We start from the raw sequence: 18,213 nt of genomic DNA, 5'->3' as shown, positions 1-18,213 counted from the left end.
TTCTTTTTCAGGTATTATTTTTAAAAAGTCCATAATCTTAACAAGAACTGTTTAAAATGACAAATACTATAAGGAAGTACTCCCAGACCTCATCAGTAAACAGCATGGCTTCCTGACCCCCAACACCTGCTGTAACTTCCAGGACAAGGTCACTCAGATCTGCCTCCTCTTCAGGGATCAACAGATCCAGGATCTGACAGGTGAAGTAGGTTGATTTAACAAAACAAAAAAAACAATATAGATGCAATGTGTCAATAACTGAATATCTGAAGAACAGCCAGTCCAGGGACAAAAAACAGCAAATGGAAAGACCTGGAGTTTGCTCATTGGTTTAACATTAGCTCTGGTAAATTTCCTATTACCATAATAATCCTTCTTTTGCGTTCTGCTACTTATGCTCCAGCAGCTTGTGGCAAAATTTAAATGTCACAATTCTACCTTTTGTCTAAGATGTTGAATATCTTGCAAACATCCTTCACTTTCAAGCTCAGCCAGTTCTCGCAGGGCTGGGTCTTCATCTTTGAGGGAAATCATAAAACATACAGTGATCTAGGGTTGTATGATATGACAATAATACACAGACAATATCAATGTTTATACAGTGGTATCCATCACTTTGATTTCTCTGATGGTGCTGGACTGCTCTATGACAAAATTTGATTTTTACATTGATGTGAAGTACTTTGATTTGTCAGGTATTTAAATCATTGGATGAGCCTGAAACAGTTTTTACCACTGTGGTTGATCCATTAACAGTTTCAATTGCAATATATTTTCCTGAAAAACTGACTGTGCCACTACTGTATACATCACTATGTATCAATACAGAGTGATGGAAATTGTATCCACAATTGCCTCCCCTTACAGTAACATCAGTGTTTGAATCCTGTCTACTTTTATTAAAACAATTTATTGTCCTTGTGTGGCAGCAGCAGAGCAATCTCACCTTTCAAGAGTGTCTCTGTCTCAGCCATCTCTTTTTGTTTGGTGTCCAGCTCTCTGATGCACTGGATAAGAGGAGCAAGCAGGGACACTTTGGTCCTCTTGACCCTCAGATCGTCCTCACTGTACTGCTCCTCTTTCACACTGCTGTTGACTGCTCTCAAACATTCACTGTACTCTGTCTCCATCTTCTTCAGGTATTCCTCCAGAGACCTCTTGGCAAAAAGCTCATCCACAGAGAGTAACTTGGCCACCATCAAAGGTGTACCAGTGTAAAGACTTCTTATGGTTCTTCCACAGTAGTTATTGGCGTGTTTATGTGAGCTGACAGTTTGCCTGATGAAATTTGGTGATTTTTGCAAAGGTATCCACAGACTAAAGACACACTCATTTCCTTTCGAAATGAGGTTTACGGCTCTTCTGTAAGCCATTTTGTTAGCAAATTTGTTTGGAAAATTTACTGTGTAGCAGAATAAACATATCCCGATAAGACTTGGCTTTGGCACATGTTCCTTAAGTTCGGAAGAAACAGTCGGCCAAAATCCATTCAAAAATGTTATGATTTTATATATTTTTATTTCTAACAAAGATTTTGCAACTGTAATTGCTATATTAGGATATATTATGTATCCGACAAATGCATTCTTTAATTCGGCAATCCGGCATGTATGTATTACGACAAGTGGTGCTTTATTTTGATAAAGTTTAAAAAGAAATGTTTTGCAGGTTTAGCTAGCTACATCACCAAGCACAATCAGTTTTGTGCGATATTTCTGTTGAAGACGACAACAACAACCTAACCGGATTTTTTTTAAAATGTGGAATCACAAAATCCTAATTGCTATTAGGGCTGGATTTCAGCCCACTAATTCCAAAGAGAACATTTGAGAAAATAAACAACTCACTGGGTGTTTCTAGCTAGCTAGACATGAATATGTGATCTTGAAATCAAAAAACTAACGAGCAAATGCCTCCGTTAGATATATCCTGTTATCGAAAAAATCGCTGTAGCAATAACTAAACCTCTCCCAGTCATACATTGTCTAAAGACGGTCTAGCAACCAATTATTAATGCTTGTTATACAAATTTTGTTCCTTTACCACCTTGTTGAAGGGCGCAGACATTTTGAAAGTGACACGCATGCGCAGTAGAAGGAAATTCCGGTCATGCATCTTTTTACTCACTGATCTGATCTGATTCCGGTAGCGTAGACGCTGCTAAACATGAGCGTATAACTGCCCTCCAGAGGTTAAGGTTTGAACTACATTCTCACAGTCTTGTGTCATGCAGGAACAAGACATTGGTATGCAAATCTGTTAAATTGTCGGTGCTCCCTCCCCACATCTACATACACAACTTCACACTTTCTCTGTCTCTGCCTGTTTCATTGGCTTCAAATAGATTTCTAATTTCCCTATTTCACTGTTTTGCAAAAAAAGACTTAACAAAATTTGGTTATGTTTTGGGTGAGAATTCTGCCATTTTGTATGTCGTCTTTGCCTGTCATGCACAATATATACCATGAAGTGAAATGTTAAAAGTGAAACAAAAAATGTGTCCAAACTAGCACTTAGGCTACTGCAACTTCCCCCCTGTCTGGTTTCAGTGAAAGAACCACTTCACACATTCCAGGAGGGGGTGGGAACTGAACTGTCCTGTGAAGACCAGTCTCTTAGGACTTTTTTTCTCAAAGGATTCCTGACAGAAGTTAGAAGTGGACAGCTAAAGACCTTATAAAAACTCGTTATCTATAAAGCCGGGGCGAGCTGCGCAGATTCCAATTTTGTTATTGATAATTGTTGATAATGTTTAGGATAAAGAAAAATAAAAACGAATAGTGAATGTGCACTATTTAAAACTAAAACTGTATCAGATATATACACCTAGACTAGGACTATCTAAATGTTGCTTTGTATTTAACACGTAAACCATGAACTCCTACAGCAACATTAAGCTATAGAAATATGATCTTGATTTTTGAATGTCCACCGTTCACTTTCTATTCAATAGCCCTGCTTGTATTGTTGAGAGCCATTTAATAAGAACATTTAATTCGTATGAGGTTAACTAGTTTCGGAAACATCAGTAATGTAGATATGACACAGTTCATGTAGGTTTTATCGGTTTTATCCATAGACATATAGTCTATTTATCCTTATCATTCGTGTTTCACGTCGGGTGGGAAATACCAGTGGGACCACGTTGACTGCGCGCTGACATCACAAACTTGTTGAAATCTCAGCTCCCATTGGTTGATGGTTTAAAAGGGCAAAACCCCACTTCGTTGTGATTGGTTTGCGCCTTTTGCGCACGGATTTCAAATAGATGCAGCAACTGGCGGATTCTCAGTTGTAGAGTGTTTAACTTGGGTGCAGCGGGTGTCAGTCGAAAGTTAGCTCAGCGGCTAAAAGGAGGGAAGCAATAGTCCGTTTTGGATAACGCTATTACCAACCGTCAGGTAAGAGGCTTTACCTAATATCTTCCATTCTTTGAACTGCTAATATTAATATACAAGTTTTACGATGTTCTCAATGTTAGTCTGCTTCTTATTTACAAGCTACCGTTACTTCCCATACATCCCACAGTGCGCGCGTAAATGCAGTTCAGTAACGTTAAAGTTTGTTTTTTAACACTGAAACATCATCTATTAATGTGTAACAGATCATAACGACTGAGGGATTTAATGGAAGGACCCACTTATTATGCATTTCTATTCTGCAAACCGAAGTCTGAGTATGTTCACGTCACTGCTACGTTTCCGCCAAATCTAGCTAGCTAGCTACATCGCGCCAAAAACAATTATTTGAGAAAAGGGTTGGCAGAATAGGTTCCAACTACATTACAAGATTCTATGTAAACAGTTGAATAGCATTATAGTTGTGTGTCATTTTCTCTTCATGTCAGGAAAAAACGTACTTGCTAGTTTACTACGATTAGCGGTAGTTAGCTAAGATGGCTTGCATGAGAGAAGCCATGTTGCTTGACAGTCATTCAATAATTACCTAACATAATCAACTTATTTGTCTCCTTCATCCAGAAATATACATACTGCATAGTGTATATGTTCCACTGTAAGAAAGCTATCATGAAATGCCCTCGCTACGAGGCTACCATGGTCAACAAAATGGAGAAAAGCTCTGCTGCCGTAGAATCCAAGGTGCTTAACCTCAAAGCTTCCCCAGTGAAAGAGCCCATCCCCATCAAACCTCAGTGTCCACCTGCAGGAGTGACAACAGTGTTGTTATCGCTAAACAACACCACTAGAGCAGTCCACAACAAGGAAAACAGCACCAGCAGGGAGCAAGACCGGATTCTGGATGAAGGGTTTGAGGACAGCGGCTATCTGTCTCTGCACAATAGTCACATTGATGATCATCATGGGGATACAGAGGATGAACACAGCCAGGGAAAACCTACAGTAACCCAGCCTTTTGCTACTGCTACACTCCAAGAAAAGACAATATCACCAAATAATTCTCCCTCCAAATGTAAAGGGAGGACAGACTCTAACCCTCTAGCGTCTCTGGTGACAGCTTCCACTCCTGTGGATTGTCATAAGAGGACAGCAGCATACTCCCTGTCATCCACCCCATCAGACCATCACAACGACCCCAACCTGCCTATACTGAACTTCCAGCGGGCCGTGTGTGTCGAGCTTGCCAAGAGCTATAAGAAGAATAAAAGGTAGGATTACATTCTCAAGAAATGCTTTACTCAATCCTTGAACACATATACAGACAATCAGGTATTTAGAGGTGGGGATACAATCACAATGCCTTTCTGTAGGATATCTTACAATTCATAATTTTAAAAGAGAATTGTTTTTTTTTTTAGTTTGTTTTCTATCATTATCCTATATTAATTGAAGCCATATCAAGGGTTAGTTCTGTAAACATAATCATAAACATCCACTGTTCCCTTTTTGTAAAATGTTAACAAATCCTACCAGACTTAAAACTGGCACACATGCTTAAGAGAAATGTTGGGCTCTCATTTTGCTGGGTAACTCTTAGGGCAATGTAGCCCGGCCTAGTAAATAAGTGAATCATAAGTGCGTTCCTGTGTCTCAGGTATGACTGGAGCATCATCTCAAAGGTAGCCGAGGATCATCTTTTGGACCGGGTGATCGGAGGCCAGATGGGCCGGGAGTACGTTGACATATTTTCATGTCTTTTGTCCAGAAACATGAGAAGCATCCTGACCAACATCCTGGCCCTTCTGGGAGACATGGACCTCATTAGGTAAATTTACAAATGCTTCACTATGTGGAGAGGGTTTTTACTCACAAGGGATGGCCAATGTGCAATTTCAAGGGTGTGTAAGGTGGTAAATTGTTTCAGTCTGCTTAAAACACAATTTGCAACTGCTGTAAACAAATAAACCAGTTAGTGACATCTTGTTGATTTAAATTTTTAAGGAAGTAAAAGTTTAGAGAAATGTAATGATACTTGTCAGGAATTCTACTTTCTCTTAATAGTTACCCTTTTTTTTTTTGTATAATCACAAGTTCACGTTTGCTCGCCTCACAGCTGTAGGAAAGTGAGTAAGACATGGAGGAGGATCATCTGCGAGGATACAGCAGCTCTGAGCAGGTGTCAAAGAGCCGAGCAGGCACTCAGGGTGAGGAAACGCACACAAATCCACACAGTGCACTCACTAAAGAAACATAAGCTGAGTTAGTTGTACAAGTCACAGCATATTATGTACAAGATTTGCAGGCATATTTGGTTAAAAAGCTTTGAAGTACTAAATGTGTGTCTGAATCATACTCCATGTGTTCTTTCATGTTTTAATATGTAACCTATTTTCTATTTATTTTTTTATTTTCAAGGACTCAAAGAGCTCTTTGAGACAAAGGAGTTGTAGTATGACAAGGGATGTAGCTGTGTCCAGGGTGGTGCTGTCCTGCATGCAGACCCTGGCCTCATCAGGTACTCCATCTTCTTCATCCTCATCCACCCCGAGCTCCAGGGTTAACAGAACAAATACCAACTCTCAGAAGCACCAAAATGCCAGCAACCAATGTACACGGTTCAATGAATACATGCAGGTGAGCAATTGTGTATAAATGATTATTTTCATTATTGATTATTTCCCTAATTAACCCATTGGTCTTTAATGAATCAGAAAACACAGACTGCCCATCAAAATTCCTAAAACCCTAGGTGATGTCAACAACTGTCTTGTTCTTAGTCACCAAGGATATTCAATTCAGAAAACGCTACAAATTCTCACATTTGAGAACCATCAAATGTTTAGCTTTTTTAGTTGAACAATGACTAACAAGTAAATTATAGTTGCTAACTGCTCTAATATATAGGTCTACTACAAACGCTGCAAATTTTGGCCCCAGTTTTAACAAACCTGCACGTTTTGCCCTTCTGTCCAGGCCGCCAGCAGGCTGAAGCAGCACGAGTCTCTGCGTCCCTGCAAGCGCTGCGGCTCACCAGCAACACATTCGCCAGAGGTTCAGAGAGCCACGTGCACGCGCCCCAGCTGTCGCTTCGACTTCTGCACCCACTGCCAGGAGGCCTTCCACGACTCAACTCCCTGCAGAGTGGTGCAGCCCCGACCCTACTTCACCACCCCTAAAACCACCCCGATCCTTCCAGGCAGCGCTCGCAGCAAGAGGAACGTGAGGCGCCTGTGATGAAGCTTTACTGAGTTTTTATTCACGGTATGTTTTAACTGGGCTGGTCATGTTTCTCTTGACTGATGGCTGCAAGCTCGGACAGCGAGGAACGTTTTAACACGAGCTCAGCCTGGAATGGCTTGGCCTGGAATGGCTTGGCCTGGAATGGCTTCTGTATGTGCACTGTGGCAATCCAAGTTACTGAAGCACTTGTGGTAACACTGCTGGGACAATCAACCAGAAAGTGTCATCTTGCTAAAACTGTTGTCGTCTGTAAGCGACCAACACATCTGATGCCAAAAAAAGAAAAGAAATGCAGACTGATATGCTGTAAGTTGTACAATTTTATTATGTTTTAAAATGAAATGGATGTAAATATATTGTATTGTCACTTTTTAAATAGATTTGTATGTTTTTAAATAAATGTTGGTCCTAATGTTCATATTTACCGTATTTTCTGAAAAATAGACGTTTCATAAAACTTCTCTTGTGTTTTTGTGGTTCTTTGACATGACATTTATGCCGGAGCTGACTGCAGGCTCAATTTCAGTTTCACCAGTAAAATGAGAGAGAACAAATTGGACACTTTAGTTAGCACATTAAGATATGAGTCTTATTTTACCATATGAAGTGATAAATTATTTGCGACTGCAGTTTAGAAATTATACTTAAGACGTTATGCCAATTTCATACATCTGAGGAAAAACAACAGCCGGATACGTGCTTTTGTTATTTTGCAAAACAGAGAAAGTAACAATGTATGACCTTTTGTAAAATACATATTTTCCCTTATAAGTATATTGTCTTCATTTTAAGAATTATAACATGCAGATTAAAGTGCGTACTGTTTGGACTATCTGATATCACACTTTAAAGTCAATATGAAATGATAGATTTTGTAGCCTAAAGCACTCCAACATCAAGTAGTCACTTATTCGTCCTTTAATGAAGGGATTTATTCTTTTGCATATTTTATGGTTTAGATCTTATTGAACCACTTAAATGAAAACAAAGTTAATTTCCACTTCAACCATCTGTATGCATTTGCAATTTTTCTCTGACTGGTTGCACTTCTGCCAATTATTTGAATATAGAACATGCATTCACTTAACTTTGATTTCTGTTTTTCTTTTCACACTATATAATGTGGTTTGCAAAACACTTAACACAGTGCAGACACTTTAAGTTAGTTTTCAGATAAGAGTCATTTACTCTACTTGCAACATTTATAATTTTCCTAATGGAGGAAAAATGTGTTTCTACTGTGTGAGAATATGCAGAGGTAAAACGTATCTTTTCTCAGGAATCAGTATGAAGTCACTTGTAAAGGGACAAACAGTGGATTAGTCAATTGCCAAAATATGAGCAAAGGGAGTATTACAGCAGCTGTGATGTCATTGTGTGTAGGAACGAGAATTGTCCAACATATTGGACAGAGGGAGGCTCCATCAGACTGCAGTGGAGGGATGACGTAGGATTTGATTCACTGTGTTTTACTGTCTTGGATGAGGGGTTATCTGTGAATTTTCTTTTAAGATAAAAGTCTGTGATTTTGATTATTGTATGAAGAGAACACAACATGTTTTGGAGCTTACAACATGTGTTGTTTTAAAAAATGGGAACACATATGCGCTCTGTGTGTCACCCACCTATTTACTACTGTTAAGACAAGGTTTGTTTCTGAAACTATTGAAGGAAAACCGTAAGATAAGGTCATGTCTTGATTTTCTTCAGCAGAGGGCAGCATTGTTTCCTCCTCATCTCTTGATTAACCTGTACTGTGACTCATCACCATTTCTTTATATACAATAAATAAGCTAAATGTATGGTTTTCACTGCTGCATATTACAATACAACAGTCATTTTATATGACAGCCACAGACTGCAGCCACTAATATTATTGAAGAGATCAGACCATAGAGACAATAGAAACAATTTCCCTTTTATTAATTTGTCAAATAAAAGGATGAATTAACAAATCTAATAATACATTGGAACAGTTACTTGAAACAAGGACACATTTCCGTTCTCTTTTCTTTCTATTCTAGTTATTAGTTGCACTGACTGATTCAGTTTGAGTGATTCAAATGTTGCTTCACATTCAAATGCAGATAACTAAATATCACTAGCAGTTTATTTCAGAATCAGAAAAAGCTTTATTGCCAAGTATTTTTTTTTTACACATACAAGGAATTATTTTTGGTGTTGTAGGTACATGTCACACATTCCCTAAATATAAAATGAAGTATTAGAATATGAACAATATAAGTATAAATAAATAAATACATATATATTATTGGGATATACTGTTGGAAACACTAAAGAAATGTGATATATGTCATATATAATATACATTTGACATAAATCACCATTATATAGTCATATATAATGGTGATATCTAAAGATTAAAATATAGACCCTATTCAAAAGAGAAAAATGAATAGGCGTATGAATAGGCTGTATTTGGGTCTTTTTCAAAACTTTCCCCTAATGGGCTTTTTTTCCCCCTTAATCAGGACATATTGAAGATACAAAATAAGTTGAGTTTGCTTCTGTTGCAATTTGTTCTAGTTCGACCCCCAGTGTGTCTTAAAATGACTGGACCACTAGCCTTGTTTGTTGGAAAATACTTTGAACGTCAACAAGAAGTGTTGCCACCCAACATCGCTTAGAGCACCTTTAAAAGTCATGGGGCGCTCGGGTATCTCATCTGGTAGAGCAGGCGCCCACATATAGAGGATTATTCCTCAACGTGGTGGCTGCAGGTTCGACTCCAACCTGCTTCCCTTTGCTGCATGTCGTTCCCCCCCGATCTCCGCCTTCTATATCTTCAGCTCTCCTATACAGATAAAAGCCTAAAATGCCACCAAAAATAAACTTTGCAGAAACCCTGCTTGACCTCTGCAGCATCAATCTTGGTCATTCTTTTTGTCATGTGAACCCCTCAACTTAACATAGACCGAATAGCTGGAACACTGTTTTACAAGCAGACCATCAAAAGAGAGAAACTTTTTTTCCAGTAAATCGTGGCACAAAAAACTGTGAATTACAGTAAATTCAGCACAATATCGGTCCCTGGTAAAAGCTTTTCACATTATATTTGATTTATCACTCTCATTATAGGCTACTAGTTGTCATGCACTCACAGTGTGCTTTTCTCCTTTATAATGAATTGTAATGCCTTGTTATGAGTAGAACCAACTTGATGATGTGATTTTTCATACCAAAGCTAATAAAATTGCGTCTCTGCATATTTGTCAATTTATTATAGGTTAGCTTTTGTTTACAGAAAAAGACCTTTCACATGATTTGGAGCGTTTAGAAAAAAATACCCAGGTAAAACAAACACTCATCACCCTTTGAAAAATTCCTCTCAGGATAAAATTAGCCTCAGACAGTTTTCCTTAAAAATGAAGTTTGTATTTGTCAGTACTTCTTAGAAGTTTTGAAGTTTAGCGTCACTGACATTAGATAGTTACCTCTGACATTTGCAGGATGACCCATTTGTCTCTCTTGTAGCTGTGTTTGTTTGTGTGTGTGTGTGTGTGTGTGTGTGTGTGTGTGTGTCTGTTTTGATGTGATGACACATATAAACATCAGTCAACTTTATGTGTTCCCTCTTGCATGAAAATTATCTCTGTTCAGCCGGACGTCCTGTGACGTAAAAAAACCCCTGCTTGTTCTAAGAAGAAACTCATACTGCAGTTGTTGTAGTACCATATATCACACTGGGAGTGGACTTATAAGAGCTCATCACAAAATACTGTATTACCTAATGTTAAGCATTTAAATTATGTGGGTTAGCATTGTCACTTGTTTCCAGCTGAGATTTATCTGCTTCAGTTGCAGGTGTGGGACAAGCGTAAAAGTTTTGCCTTAGAACAGAAAGACCTTGTATGTGCCTCTGTGATATTTACCCTTCTCTTCTGTCACTGTTTAGTAGTTTCAATTATTGTGTCCATCGTGTCAATCGAACTACTGGGCCTGAAAATATCAGTAAACAAAAAACTTATTGCTTTAAGAGTGACTTTGAATCTAAAAACATTTTGTGACTGGCTTTGATTACAAAGACAGGCTGCTTGTCTGGATAGCACACAGTGATGACAAGACTCCAGAAAGAAAGTAAGTCTATTTCCCAACATTTCCCTATTGAATGGGCCCACCGGGCACAGGCCAAGGGACCCAAGGGTCACGACCTCTGACTTAGAAAATGTTGCAATGTTACAAAGAGACGTTAAATGGCCACAAATGTACACAAAATGACTACAAACGACGCAACATTACTAGAAGAAGACACAAAATTACTACAGAGATGCATTTGTGTGTGTGTGAGTGTGTGTGTGTGTGTGTGTGTTCATGTGAAAACACTCTTTCAACTTGCAAACATCACTCAACTGCAAAAATCCACTGATGTGCTCTTCTTTCAAAACAGCTCATGGCACATGACTTCAAACGTTCACATTTAAAGCCACAAATCTGTTGTCTAAAGAAGAGCAAAGATGTGTGTGGAAGAGCAGCAGCTGTGCGATTAACCTGTAAGAAATGATCATGAAGATGGAACTAAATGGACTATTTTGTAAAACGTCAGGGGTGCTGGCGTCACTGTGGTAAGCAGCTGTTGATTAATTTGTGCTATGGCCTTTTACTCCCTTAGAGACTCAGGATCATTTATCTCCAGATGTATTGATCGGCTGCTGAACCGTACACGAACACAATCAGGATGGCTGCTAATTGTAAAAGTCATTAGAGCTGGCTCCCTCGATGTGTGTGTATGTGTGTGCATGTGTATATGTGAGTGGTAATAAACACGTGTTTAAGGTGAAGTTATTTCATAAAATACGAGACTGTCCCCGCATCTATAATTAAGTTATTGTGCTTGAAAGGCAAGAATTTAATGTTTAATTTCATATAAAAGTGTTTTCCTGACAGCAGAGTGAATCCATATCTTTCTTTTCCTCATCAGCCATGCTTCTCTCTTCTTTTCTGTTGCTATCATTATGTTTTATTTTGCTTATCTTTTAAAATTTCAAGTCTTTTTCTGCGTTTTTGCATAAATAGATCATTTCAGCCCACAGACAGAGGATGGGTGTTGTTGTAGGACAGGGCATCATCCGGATGTGTTATGTTATGTTATGTGTGTGTGTGTGTGTGTGTGAGTTTGTGTGTGTGTGTGTGTGTTTCAGGTTGATGATCATGATGCACAGTGACTTCTGCATGTCGTGTGTCACCAAAGTTGAACTGTAAAAAGCCCTGAAACAAAGCTGTCACTTGAGTGCCTGCAGAGAAAGGAAGCAGGAAGTGAATAAAGTCCTCAGACTGAAGCTGAGAATGGAAAATGAAAGCTGGCTAGTGACTTTATCTAAAAAAGGTAAAACAGATATGCCACGTAGCCTACTGCTGTGGTGTGAGCAGGCTTGTAGCAAATGGCGGAAAGCAACATCTAGCTCAGTCTTAGTACACTGTCAGAAAACGGATTCCGTTCCGTAATGTCATTGGTTAGTAGTTTGAAGGAAGGTTAAACAATAAGATGAGCTTAGTTTAAGATTAAGATTTTATTTTCGTTTGTGCACAGCTTTGCAGCCTCGCCAGGTAAAACTGTAGAACGTTTGCAGTCTGGGAGAGGCATTAGTAATGTGTTATGACCTGAAGAGGCTCGTAAAGCACTGTTGATGTATGGGTGTCTCCAGCAAGTAGTTTTCAATGTAGAAATAGCAAGCAAGAAACCACAGACAGACAACAGAAACACACACACACACACACACACAACACACACACACAGTCGGTCTGCCTATCTTTGTGGGGACCAGTCATTGAAATAATGCATTCCCTAGCCCCTACCCTAACCTTAACCTCAAACCTAATGCCTAACCCTCACCCTCACCCTAACCCTAACCCTAACAACTCTAACCCTACTCTAAAACCAAGTCTTAGTCCTCAAAAGCCTTTAACGGTATGGGGACCAGCATTTTGGGCCCACAAAGCACTAGGTCCCCATAAGTATACTGTTTCACATTTTGGTCCCCACAAATGTAGCTATACCTAGACCACAACACACCACACACACACACACACACACACACACACACACACACACCACACACACACACACACACACACACACACACAGTGCTTGTGTTAAAAGGCTGTAGCCTCTGTCTGTCTATTTTTACTCCGTTTGGTCCATTAATATCAGCAGTGATGAGAGTTAATGAGTGAAAGCCCCACCACAAAGCAGGCAGTAATCACAAAGTGTAGAGAGAGGCACAAACCACACACACAAACACACACTCACACACACACGCATGCACACTCCACACACACACACACACACACACACACACGCATGCACACACAAAACACACACACAGTATATAAATGTATACTATATACGTATATATTACAATATATATATATATACACTCACCGGCCACTTTTTAGGTACCCATGCTAGTAACGGGTTGGACCCCCTTTTGCCTTCAGAACTGCCTCAATTCTTCGTGGCATAGATCAAAAAGGTGCTGGAAGATATCCCAGGGAGTTTGGTCCATATTGACGGCATCCACAGTTGCCGCAGATTTGTCGGCTGCACATCCTGATGCGAATCTCCCGTTCCACCACATCCCAAAGATGCTTCTATGGTAGAGATCTGGTGACTGTGGAGGCCATTTGAGTACAGCGAACTCATTGTCATGTTCAAGAAACCAGTCTGTGATGATTCCAGCTTTATGACATGCCGCATTATCCTGCTGAAAGTAGCCATCAGAAGTTGGGTACATTATGGTCATAAAGGGATGGACATGGTCAGCAACAATACTCAGGTAGGCTGTGGCGTTGCAACGATGCTCAATTGGTACCAAGGGGCCCAAAGAGTGCCAAGAAAAATATCCCCACACCAGACACACACCATCACCAGCCTGAACCGTTGAACAAGGCAGGATGGATCCATGCTTTCATGTTGTAGAGCCAAATTCTGACCCTACCATCCGACTGTCGCAGCAGAAATCGAGACTCATCAGACCAGGCAACGTTTTTCCAATCTTCTATTGTCCAATTTCGATGAGCTTGTGCAAATTGTAGTCTCAGTTTCCTGTTCTAGCTGAAAGGAGTGGCACCCGATGTGGTCTTCTGGGCTGTAGCCCATCTGCCTCAAAGTCGACGTACTGTGCGTTCAGAGATGTCTTCTGCCCACCTTGGTTGTAACGGGTGGTATTTTGAGTACTGTTGCCCTTCTATCAGCTCGAACCGTCTGGCCATTCTCCTCTGACCTCTGGCATCAACAAGGCATTTCCGCCCACAGAACTGCCGCTCACTGGATGTTTTTCTTTTTCGGACCATTCTCGTAAACCTAGAGATGGTTGTGCGTGAAAATCCCAGTAGATTAGCAGTTTCTGAAATACTCAGACCAGCCTGATATATATATATATATATATATATATATATATATATATATACGTATTTATAATTATATAATTATAGAGGAACTTGCAATGTTACATACTGCATTGAGATTTTATTGTTGTTATAATAATAACTTGCTCAGACTTTTAATCTTGTGCCACCGCCAGATCAAAATTTTATTTGTTTCCAATACTTTGATTAATGAACTAATGCCTGCAAAACAAATGACATTTGACGTTTTTTAGGTTAGCTTATGTAAAATACTACTGTGGTGAAGTAGAGCCCCACAGAGCCGTTAGCATGGCTGTAGGCTCTTAGTTCTGTTTTACCACACCGGTAAAACAGAACCACACTGTTTTTACCACACTCTGATTGCAAACTGGGAAATTGATGTGAACTCAGGCTGAATCAGCAAAGTATGTCATCCACACAAAGTGACACCTTGGCTTCTAACTATAGGATTGTCTGATATGAGTCTAGCCCTGCAGAATATTGCTTATGACATTTATGAGTCAAATATCCGCTGCCATTTTGACACTTGTAAAAACAAAGTGAGTCACAACAGAGAATGAGCAATTACATGTTAACATAAACACTAGAATTGAGTCATTTGGAGGAGGAAACCCTGGTTGCATGAAATCGGAAGAATTGTTTGGAATTGCTGTTTTCAATATTTTGTTTAATTTTATGACTTTGAATTTTGTGACTCTAACATGCCTTGGAATGGTAGTCTACAGGTAAATGACTTATACACTTCCAGAGTCAGGAAACGGCCAGGAAACATCACTACAGACCCGTCTCACCTGGGACACAACCTGTTCTCCCCTCTGGTAGGCGCTACAGAACACTCAGAAACAGTTTCTACCCACAAGCCATCACTCTGATGAACAGCTGACTTCTGACTCACAGTGCCAGGTTCAATTCCTGTGCAATGACCCAGCAACACTGTCTCTAATCAGTCTGTTTACCGGTTCCACTTATTACTTATTGTTTGTTCATCATTCTCATTCTCTATTTCAGAGCTGTTCATACTGTTCATATTGTAATATAATACTTATGTTATAACATAATATTATATATTCCAGCACCCTTCAATTATAACTATCATAATTAGAATTTACTCCTGTATACTTTGCACTCTTCATTGCACTATTGTCTCACCCTGTCTATATTGTATCTGGTAATAGTGTGTACATATTGTTTGTTTTGTTGTTTGTTTTGTTGGAGTAAGCACGTTGTGAGCAATATGATCCAAAGCAAAATTCCTCGTATGTGTCCTCATACTTGGCAAATGAAGCTGATTCTGATTCTGAAAAGAGGAGTAGTAAAAGGGGTTAAAAAATCCCACCTGAAAAAAAAGAGAGCCAAAGAAAATGATAAAGGACACTCGCAGTATTGGCTGACCAGGGTCTTGGGCTGAATATCTGAACTGGGTTATTTAAATAATCTATGGTAGACCTCTAATTTCTCCAGAACATTTACAATTGGCCTCCTTGTCTAATCTGTTTAAGGTTGGTTTACAGATGTTCAAGAAGGTGAATATCATAAAATAATTAACAACATGTTCAAGACAGCAGCCTTACTGTAATCGTAGACAAACTAATCATGTTTAAGCACTATAAAAATGCAGCAGGTAAGTCTAGTATTACCTGTACTGAATTTTCTTTTTTTTTCTGTAATTGTAACCTGTACTGGATACAGTATATTATGTTTCTCTGTTGTTTGCTGAGCTAACAGGGTTATACACACTACTGTAGTAGCATGTCAACATGTTTTTTTGTCATTCTCCATGTTGACATGGTGAATGATTTGGGTATATGGAGAGGAATAAATTATATTTTCCTCAATCTGCAGCATTGGCTTTGTGTAGTGTTTGGTGAACTTTTTGTATTTTTGCACTTGCTCTGTGTACTTCATTTACAGTACTCTAATCACTAAAAAGTAGAATTGCTGAAAGTGTTTTGAGTTAACAACAACAGTGTGTTACTGGTTCAAACAGAATTAAGTCAAATGAAACTTGTGTTTTGTATGGTAATAAAGTATTTTTTTGATACATTTTTTTTAGTGTATAGTTTTTGCAAGAGTGTTTCGGTTTGCAAAAGATCTGAAATTTTGAAAAACCGGTCCGTGTTTTCAAAATAGTGCTTAAGCAATCAAAAAAACTGGAAAAGCAAAAAAATACTGCGGCAATAACAGGCCAGTAGGTGGCAACATCAACATGTCTATATCTGCAAGACTAGCTGAAGGTTTTCTCCCTTCATATAGCTGAAGTAGGTTGGCATGCGTAAAACAGATCTCACAAATACCAAAGAGCTCCATCTTGTGGCAAATTTGAGTGAGTTTGTGACACAAGCCGCGAGGTGCCTCATGTCTAAAAAATGTCCTTTATTGCAGAAAAGGGCACCAAAAACTTAGCATTAGAGCCACTAAGGGAAAAGCTCTCATGAACTCCATATATGCTGAATCACAGCAAATATAGCGATAGCAAACAGCAAAACAGACCTTTAGGTAAATGTCACAGATTATGACCTAAACTGCATTTAGGCATATGGGGTCCAGTGAGGTGAAATCATCCTGAGATGACATGAAGCAATTAATGACAGAAACCAAGAAAAACAATGTGTAATGTCACAAATATGTTAAGAACAGGGCAGAAGTACAAAGTCCATTTGCACATCTTTTATCACCTGTTTCTGATAAAAACATCCTTTTAAAAAGGGAGCCATTACAGAACAGAGCTGTAGAAACTGACATTTGGGAAACTGAGAAGTCGGGTAATGGTGTGAAACATGACATGACAGAAATGGGTACTTTCAGACCTTTAGACATCACACAACTAACCTGCAGTCCATTAGCAGCATCCAATGACATACTTTCACTAAAACTGTGAAGGCCGGCTGAATAGGAATTACAGGTGTAATATTATACTGACTTTGAAGGCTGCAATGTGATTATATCAATTAAATAGTTTGGGGTTGGTAATGTGCATGTCAGGAATGAGGACGGTGTAATTACAGACAACATGATCAAAGCAAAATCAGGGTCTCATCATGGCTCCTTATTACCTATTTATCAGTAGCTCTGTTTGGTGGATATGCTGATTGTATCATATTGTGTCATATTGTATCGTATTGATCATATTGTATTGAAGTAAAGCCTAGGTTCACTGCGGATCTCTCGCTCTCTCTTTCTCTCTCTCTCTCTCTTTCTCTCTACATATATATATATAAATACATGCTATTCTTTCTCAAAATTGTTTGGGAAATAATGCATTTGTTAGGGACAATTTTTTCAGTCACCGATAAAAACACATTTCGTGCACTAGTGAGTATTTACTAGGGAAGTTTATGTAGGATAGACTGTAACTAAACAATAGCACCTTTATTTGTGGTAACATAGAAAGATACCCCATTTATCTTTTCTCTATTCATGGGATTTGTTATAGAAACATAGAAATCACCAGATATATCCTTTAATTGGAACAGCACAGATTCAGTTTCCAAATCCATTTCTAAAGTTTTCTCCAATTCTAACTTGAAGCTGACCATAACTTCAAGCTTCATTTGCCTTATCCTTACCATTACTAAATCACATTTCTGTCATAGCTTTTCAGTACTTTAACCTCTGAAGACAGAAAAACAATGCACTAAAAAGTCTGGACTTTGTGTTTCATCAGTAGAAATGACAACCTGACGAAATACACTGAAAGATGATACTGAGAGATGCTGGGAGGGAGGAACAAATCTGCTGACTAACCTCTTCATCTCTGTTTCTTGTTTTTAACACTCCCTCGTGTCAGCTTGTTTTGAGTAGACAGCATTTAGTATTGCAATTTTGCAGCACCCGCCTTCCACTCCACTCCCCAGTTGATTTGAGCTTCCCTTTAAAGGCAGCAGGTTTGACACCAGTTATGTCATCTGCAGACCTGCCTGAGCTAAAACTTAATCACCCATTGTTTTTCACTGGTCCTGGTTTAGGTTCCTGGAAGTGTTTCAGAAAGTTTTGGACTATAAGTTGTTGACTGAAGGTCATACAAAATTGATGTAAAAAAAGAAAATGTTTGGGTGAAAAAAGGAACAAACCTGTGAACAAACTAAGCCAATATCCAACTGCTGGCAGAGTGTCGCTGTCCAGGGTGCTGAAGTCCTTGTGTTGTCCATTCAGACACACAATCCCTTTGTTGTGTGTCCTACAGCTCGTTTCTTCATCTCCTTTCACATTTTTGTCTAAGAGCCCATCA

At 39.0% G+C, this 18,213-nt stretch overlaps 2 protein-coding genes across 2 annotated transcripts in view; one reads left to right on the top strand and one right to left on the bottom strand.

Moving 5' to 3' along the window:
* mtrf1l (mitochondrial translational release factor 1-like) overlaps nucleotides 1–2,219 on the bottom strand; it is a 6,348-nt gene extending 4,129 nt beyond the window's left edge. Inside the window, exons 1-3 of the mRNA XM_032540917.1 lie at nucleotides 947–2,219; nucleotides 439–518; nucleotides 89–193 (exon numbers count right to left, since the gene is read on the bottom strand). Coding sequence (XP_032396808.1) covers nucleotides 89–193; nucleotides 439–518; nucleotides 947–1,373 — 612 coding nt within the window. The 5' untranslated portion in view covers nucleotides 1,374–2,219. The remainder of the gene's footprint in view (nucleotides 1–88; nucleotides 194–438; nucleotides 519–946) is intronic.
* Nucleotides 2,220–3,237: 1,018 nt separating this feature from the next.
* Nucleotides 3,238–6,873, top strand: fbxo5 (F-box protein 5). The gene is made up of 6 exons (XM_032540916.1): nucleotides 3,238–3,401; nucleotides 3,981–4,627; nucleotides 5,014–5,184; nucleotides 5,473–5,563; nucleotides 5,775–5,993; nucleotides 6,333–6,873. The coding sequence occupies exons 2-6, from the start codon at nucleotides 4,005–4,007 to the stop codon at nucleotides 6,591–6,593; spliced, it is 1,365 nt and encodes a 454-aa protein (XP_032396807.1). The 5' UTR covers nucleotides 3,238–3,401; nucleotides 3,981–4,004; the 3' UTR covers nucleotides 6,594–6,873.
* The last annotated feature ends 11,340 nt before the right edge of the window (nucleotides 6,874–18,213 follow it).

This window comes from Etheostoma spectabile, chromosome 17, assembly GCF_008692095.1.
Source record: "Etheostoma spectabile isolate EspeVRDwgs_2016 chromosome 17, UIUC_Espe_1.0, whole genome shotgun sequence".
NCBI classification, from domain to species: Eukaryota; Metazoa; Chordata; class Actinopteri; order Perciformes; family Percidae; genus Etheostoma; species Etheostoma spectabile.
This window is presented reverse-complemented; position numbering and strand designations above follow the sequence as displayed.

Bases quoted from the DNA above. Each gene is read 5' to 3' on its own strand.
- fbxo5 (XM_032540916.1), top strand. From the start codon at position 4,005: ATGTTCCACTGTAAGAAAGCTATCATGAAATGCCCTCGCTACGAGGCT. The intron at 5,185-5,472 runs GTAAATTTACAA...CTCGCCTCACAG, and splicing joins GGAGACATGGACCTCATTAG to CTGTAGGAAAGTGAGTAAGA. The intron at 5,564-5,774 runs GTGAGGAAACGC...TTTATTTTCAAG, and splicing joins GAGCCGAGCAGGCACTCAGG to GACTCAAAGAGCTCTTTGAG.